The sequence below is a fragment of the Oncorhynchus clarkii genome, chromosome 25, assembly GCF_045791955.1.
Source record: "Oncorhynchus clarkii lewisi isolate Uvic-CL-2024 chromosome 25, UVic_Ocla_1.0, whole genome shotgun sequence".
Lineage (NCBI taxonomy): Eukaryota > Metazoa > Chordata > Actinopteri > Salmoniformes > Salmonidae > Oncorhynchus > Oncorhynchus clarkii.
Window position 1 is genome coordinate 44,525,123 of NC_092171.1, and position 7,316 is coordinate 44,532,438.

The window sequence follows — 7,316 nt, forward strand, 5'->3', positions numbered from 1 at the left end:
AGATATTTTATCCACTGAGACATGGTATACATGATAATCCACTTAGAGGAATGGAAGATTCATTCCTACCTTAAGTCATTTCCTGTCGGTGACCCGGCAATCAAATGACCTAGTGGCCTCATGTATGGAGCGATTTCAGTGCCAACAGAAATTGTATTAGAATCTTGTCATTTAGAAATTTGTGTTAGGATATTGAATTTAATGCACACATTCAGTACCACCACTGTCACTGGTAATTTATTATGGTCAGTCATACTTTGATCACTCGCAACGCTAAGTGGAATGCAGGATAGGGGGTAATGTTAGCTAGCTAGCTAGAATAGGTAACAAAAAAAAAAAAAAGCTATGTAATGTTAAAATACAATGTAAACTCTTGGGATAACTAAAACTAAGAGAAACTATAACACATTGAATTGATGTTTAATTTAATTTCATCAGAGCAACCAAAACGGCACAAAACAGGCTTCTTATGAAGTCAGCTAACTAGCAACAGTTTACCCCAATACCATGGCAACAGTTTACCCCAATACCATGGCAACAGTTTACCCCAATACCATGGCAACAGTTTACCCCAATACCATGGCAACAGTTTACCCCAATACCATGGCAACAGTTTACCCCAATACCATGGCAACAGTTTACTCCAATACAATGGCGCTGGTTAACACGGCGCTGGTTAACCAGATCCAGATGTTGAGATCTGTTAACATGCGGCCACGGTTAACCCCCCACAGTCTCAAACCGTAACATGCGGCCACGGTTAACCCCCCACAGTCTGAAACCGTAACATGCGGACACGGTTAACCCCCCACAGTCTCAAACCGTAACGTGGACACGGTTAACCCCCCACAGTCTCAAACCGTAACGTGGACACGGTTAACCCCCCACAGTCTCAAACCGTAACATGTGGCCACAGTTAACCCCCCACAGTCTCAAACCGTAACATGTGGCCACAGTTAACCCCCCACAGTCTGAAACTGTAACATGCGACCACGGTTAACCCCCCACAGTCTCAAACCGTAACATGTGGCCACAGTTAACCCCCCACAGTCTCAAACCGTAACATGTGGCCACAGTTAACCCCCCACAGTCTGAAACTGTAACATGCGACCACGGTTAACCCCCCACAGTCTCAAACCGTAACACGTGGACAGTTTGCTTGCAACCAGGCTGTGCCTCCTAGAGTTGGTTTAGCAGACTGACAGAAGCCAGACACTCCAACTCAAGCTTTAAACATGGTTGGACATCCTCCAACATCTACATCATTTGATGTAAAGACCTATCAGCTTGAAAACTTGATGAAGTTTGTTATTAAATAATAGTCAGATTCATCTAACCAAGCCAACCCCATAGGTATGTTAATTTGGATGCTGATCCAGCCTCTCCAACTTGTGTGTGTGTATGTGTGTGTGTGTGTGTGTGTGTGTGTGTGTGTGTGTGTGTGTGTATTTCTGTCATGTCTGGATAATATAGTATTATAATTATATATTTTTATTCTTCTACGCAACAGTTGCGGATATAAAGGACACATTCTGGATCATAGGATTCATCTACAGCAGGCAGGTCAAGGAGGTGGAGGTCTGTCAGGGTCAGGTCAAGGAGGTGGAGATCTGTCAGGGTCAGAGGCAGGTCAAGAAGGTGGAGGTCTGTCAGGGTAGGGGCAGGTCAAGGAGGTGGAGGTCTGTCAGGGGCAGAGGCAGGTCAAGGAGGTGGAGGTCTGTCAGGGTCAGGGGCAGAGGCAGGTCTAGAAGGTGGAGGTCTGTCAGGGGCAGGTCAAGAAGGTGGAGGTCTGTCAGGGGCAGGTCAAGAAGGTGGAGGTCTGTCAGGGGCAGGTCAAGGAGGTGGAGGTCTGTCAGGGGCAGGGGCAGGTCAAGAAGGTGGAGGCCTGTCAGGGTCAAGGGCAGAGGCAGGTCAAGGAGGTGGAGGTCTGTCAGGGTCAGGGGCAGAGGTAGGTCAAGAAGGTGGTCTGTCAGGGGCAGGTCAAGAAGGTGGAGGTCTGTCATGGTCAGGGGCAGGCCAAGGAGGTGGAGGTCTGTCAGGAGCAGGGGCAGGTCAAGGAGGTGGAGGTCTGGCAGGGTCAGAGGCAGGTCAAGGAGGTGGAGGTCTGGCAGGGTCAGAGGCAGGTCAAGAAGGTGGAGGTCTGTCAGGGGCAGGGGCAGAGGCAGGTCTAGAAGGTGGAGGTCTGTCAGGGTCAGGGGCAGGGGCAGGTCAAGGAGGTGGAGGTCTGGCAGGGGCAGGGGCAGGTCAAGGAGGTGGAGGTCTGTCAGGGTCAGGGTCAGAGGCAGGTCAAGGAGGTGGAGGTCTGTCAGGGTCAGGGACAGGTCAAGAAGGTGGAGGTCTGTCAGGGTCAGAGGCAGAGGCAGGTCAAGGAGGTGGAGTTCTGTCAGGGGCAGGTCAAGAAGGTGGAGGTCTGTCAGGGGCAGGTCAAGGAGGTGGAGGTCTGTCAGTGTCAGGGGCAGGTCAAGGAGGTGGAGGTCTGTCAGGGTCAGGTCAAGGAGGTGGAGGTCTGTCAGGGGCAGGTCAAGGAGGTGGAGGTCTGGCAGGGGCAGAGGCAGGTCAAGGAGGTGGAGGTCTGTCAAGATCAGGGTCAGAGGCAGGTCAAGGAGGTGGAGGTCTGTCAGGATCAGGGTCAGAGGCAGGTCAAGGAGGTGGAGTTCTGTCAGGGTCAGAGGCAGGTCAAGAAGGTGGAGTTCTGTCAGGGTCAGAGGCAGGTCAAGAAGGTGGAGTTCTGTCAGGGTCAGAGGCAGAGGCAAGTCAAGGAGGTGGAGGTCTGTGAGGGTCAGGGGCAGGTCAAGAAGGTGGAGGTCTGTCAGGGCCAGAGGCAGGTCAAGAAGGAGGAGGTCTGTCAGTGGTCAGGTCAAGGAGGTGGAGGTCTGTCAGGGGCAGGGCCAGAGGCAGGTCAAGAAGGTGGAGGTCTGTCAGTGGTCAGGGGCAGGTCAAGGAGGTGGAGGTCTGTCAGGGCCAGAGGCAGGTCAAGAAGGTGGAGGTCTGTCAGTGGTCAGGTCAAGGAGGTGGAGGTCTGTCAGGGGCAGGGCCAGAGGCAGGTCAAGAAGGTGGAGGTCTGTCAGTTGTCAGGTCAAGGAGGAGGAGGTCTGTCAGGGTCATGCCAAGGAGGAGGAGGTCTGTCAGGGCCAGGTCAAGGAGGTGGAGGTCTGTCAGGGGCAGAGGCAGGTCAAGGAGGTGGAGGTCTGTCAGGGCCAGAGGCAGGTCAAGGAGGTGGAGTTCTGTCAGGGGCAGGTCAAGAAGGTGGAGGTGTGTCAGGGTCAGAGGCAGGTCAAGAAGGTGGAGTTCTGTCAGGGTCAGAGGCAGAGGCAAGTCAAGGAGGTGGAGGTCTGTGAGGGTCAGGGGCAGGTCAAGAAGGTGGAGTTCTGTCAGGGGCAGGTCAAGGAGGTGGAGGTCTGTCAGGGCCAGAGGCAGGTCAAGAAGGTGGAGGTCTGTCAGTGGTCAGGTCAAGGAGGTGGAGGTCTGTCAGGGGCAGGGCCAGAGGCAGGTCAAGAAGGTGGAGGTCTGTCAGGGCTAGAGGCAGGTCAAGAAGGTGGAGGTGTGTCAGGGGCAGAGGCAGGTCAAGGAGGTGGAGGTCTGTCAGGGCCAGAGGCAGGTCAAGGAGGTGGAGGTCTGTCAGGGTCAGAGGCAGGTCAAGGAGGTGGAGGTCAGTCAGGGGCAGAGGCAGGTCAAGAAGGTGGAGGTCTGTCAGGGTCAGGGCCAGAGGCTGATGTAGTTTACACCCGTGGATGGGTACACTTCACCCGGCAGGATTTCTTGTGTCTCTCAATCCAATCCCCAAAGTCCCAACGCAGTATTCAACAAATAATCAAATAGCTGAACAGTCAGTCATTCCTTATCCTTTGCTACCACCTTGTGGTGCTTTCATGTATTTACTAAATGAAGTGAAAACAGAAAGGCCCAGAGTCGTGTTTCTTAATCCTGGTACTGGGGACACCAACAGAAAGGCCCAGAGTCGTGTTTCTTAATCCTGGTACTGGGGACACCAACAGAAAGGCCCAGAGTCGTGTTTCTTAATCCTGGTACTGGGGACACCAACAGAAAGGCCCAGAGTCGTGTTTCTTAATCCTGGTACTGGGGACACCAACAGAAAGGCCCAGAGTCGTGTTTCTTAATCCTGGTACTGGGGACACCAACAGAAAGGCCCAGAGTCGTGTTTCTTAATCCTGGTACTGGGGACACCAACAGAAAGGCCCAGAGTCGTGTTTCTTAATCCTGGTACTGGGGACACCAACAGAAAGGCCCAGAGTCGTGTTTCTTAATCCTGGTACTGGGGACACCAACAGAAAGGCCCAGAGTCGTGTTTCTTAATCCTGGTACTGGGGACACCAACAGAAAGGCCCAGAGTCGTGTTTCTTAATCCTGGTACTGGGGACACCAACAGAAAGGCCCAGAGTCGTGTTTCTTAATCCTGGTACTGGGGACACCAACAGAAAGGCCCAGAGTCGTGTTTCTTAATCCTGGTACTGGGGACACCAACGGAAAGGCCCAGAGTCGTGTTTCTTAATCCTGGTACTGGGGACACCAACGGAAAGGCCCAGAGTCGTGTTTCTTAATCCTGGTACTGGGGACACCAACGGAAAGGCCCAGAGTCGTGTTTCTTAATCCTGGTACTGGGGACACCAACAGAAAGGCCCAGAGTCGTGTTTCTTAATCCTGGTACTGGGGACACCAACAGAAAGGCCCAGAGTCGTGTTTCTTAATCCTGGTACTGGGGACACCAACAGAAAGGCCCAGAGTCGTGTTTCTTAATCCTGGTACTGGGGACACCAACGGAAAGGCCCAGAGTCGTGTTTCTTAATCCTGGTACTGGGGACACCAACAGAAAGGCCCAGAGTCGTGTTTCTTAATCCTGGTACTGGGGACACCAACAGAAAGGCCCAGAGTCGTGTTTCTTAATTCTGGTACTGGGGACACCAACAGAAAGGCCCAGAGTCGTGTTTCTTAATCCTGGTACTGGGGACACCAACAGAAAGGCCCAGAGTCGTGTTTCTTAATTCTGGTACTGGGGACACCAACAGAAAGGCCCAGAGTCGTGTTTCTTAATCCTGGTACTGGGGACACCAACAGAAAGGCCCAGAGTCGTGTTTCTTAATCCTGGTACTGGGGACACCAACAGAAAGGCCCAGAGTCGTGTTTCTTAATCCTGGTACTGGGGACACCAACAGAAAGGCCCAGAGTCATGTTTCTTAATCCTGGTACTGGGGACACCAACAGAAAGGCCCAGAGTCGTGTTTCTTAATCCTGGTACTGGGGACACCAACAGAAAGGCCCAGAGTCGTGTTTCTTAATCCTGGTACTGGGGACACCAACAGAAAGGCCCATAGTCGTGTTTCTTAATCCTGGTACTGGGGACACCAACAGAAAGGCCCAGAGTCGTGTTTCTTAATCCTGGTACTGGGGACACCAACAGAAAGGCCCAGAGTCGTGTTTCTTAATCCTGGTACTGGGGACACCAACGGAAAGGCCCAGAGCAGTGTTTCTTAATCCTGGTACTGGGGACACCAACAGAAAGGCCCAGAGCAGTGTTTCTTAATCCTGGTCCTAGAGCCACACAAAGGGGGCACATTGTTGTGTTTGCCTTATCACTACACTCCTGAATCCACTAATCAGCTCCTCATCAAGCCATCCCCAGGACCTAAGGGTTAATAAACACGGCCAAATCTGGACCGCCGAGCCAGTTCCACTGCTTTTTTTAATCCGTCCACTCTAATCAGGGCCTGATTTAAACCTGGGACACCAGGTGGGGTTGATATTAATGATCAGGGCCTGATTTAGACCTGGGACACCAGGTGGGGTGATGTTAAGGATCAGGGCCTTATTTAGACCTGGGACACCAGGTGGGGTGATATTAATGATCAGGGGCTGATTTAAACCTGGGACACCAGGTGGGGTGATATTAATGATCAGGGCCTGATTTAGACCTGGGATACCAGGTGGGGTGATATTAAGGATCGGGGCCTGATTTAGACCTGGGACACCAGGTGGGGTGATATTAATGATCAGGGGCTGATTTAAACCTGGGACACCAGGTGGGGTTGATATTAAGGATCAGGGGCTAATTTAGACCTGGGACACCAGGTGAGGTTGATATTAAGGATCAGGTAGAACAGAATCAGCAGTAGTCCGAACCTCGTAGAGTAAGACCTGAATACCACTTGCTCTATCCTGTTCCCCTCTGAATGGTGATCAGCCAGGTTCATAGCGTGGATTACAATTACTTTACAATTAGAACCATATATTTTTTAAACTCTAAAAGTTGTCTCTAAATATATGGCTGTGACCTTGCCCAGGTTTGTGTTGAGGTCTGTGCTCTTCAGAACGTTGGAGTAACAGTAGTTCTGGTCAGACAGGTTGACCAGGGTGGAGAACCTAGAGCTGTCCTTCTCACTGGGTGTCCTGCAGGGCGGTGCTTTCCGTCAGGAATTTGACCATGGAGTGATATTTTAGGTGGGTGGAGCACAGACCAGGCAGGTGTCTAACTGTAGTGTATGGGTCCACTGCATTAAAGAGATGGGCTGAGTACTTCTATAATGACACACAGAACTGAGAAGAGCCCTTCTACATGAGACACAGGACTAAGGAGAGCCCTTCTACATGAGACACACAGGTAGGGTTGCAAAATTCTGGTAATTTCCCCAAGAAGGTTCTTTCCAAAATCCTGGTTCGAGAATTCCGGATTACCATGTTTCACCCCCTCCTGATTCCGGGAATCTTCCTACCAGGATTTTGTGAAAACCTGGGAGTTTTGTTAAAGTTAGTGTAATTTTGCAACCCTACTGACACAGCACATGGAACTGTTGGGTGAATACGGTGGAGGCTGCTGAGGGGAGGACGGCTCATAATAATGTCTGGACCGGAGCGAATGGAATGGAATCAAACGCATGGAAACCACGTGTTTGTTGTATTTGATATCATTTAGCTCAGGCCATTACCACGAGCACGTTCCCCCCAATTAAGGACCCACCAACCTCCTGTGAGTGAATATGATAAATATTGTGTTAATTTTACTGTTGTAAAATACATAGTTCAAAATGTATGAGGCCATTGAGCTAAAGAGCTAGGCATTTTGAATGACAATAATACAACTTTAAAATCTACTGTGATCTACTGATAAATATACCCATTCCCTTGGCCAATGAGTCGACAGTCAATTACACTGAGTATCCCCAACAATACGAACACCTGCTCTTTCCATGGCGTACCGTGTAGACTGACCAGGTAAATCCAGGTGAAAGCTATGATCCCTTATTGATGTCACCGGTTAAATCCACTTCAAATCAGTGTAGATGAAGGGGAGGAGACAGGTTAAA

General features: G+C 50.8%; 1 protein-coding gene across 1 annotated transcript; it reads left to right on the plus strand.

Annotated features, from left to right (window-relative positions):
- Positions 1 to 748: 748 nt before the first annotated feature.
- LOC139383660 (involucrin-like) lies at positions 749 to 3,718 on the plus strand. Its single transcript, XM_071128195.1, has 6 exons — positions 749 to 773; positions 1,511 to 1,644; positions 1,980 to 2,138; positions 2,196 to 2,840; positions 3,076 to 3,432; positions 3,521 to 3,718. Exons 1-6 carry the CDS (start codon positions 749 to 751, stop codon positions 3,716 to 3,718), a joined length of 1,518 nt encoding a protein of 505 aa, XP_070984296.1.
- The last annotated feature ends 3,598 nt before the right edge of the window (positions 3,719 to 7,316 follow it).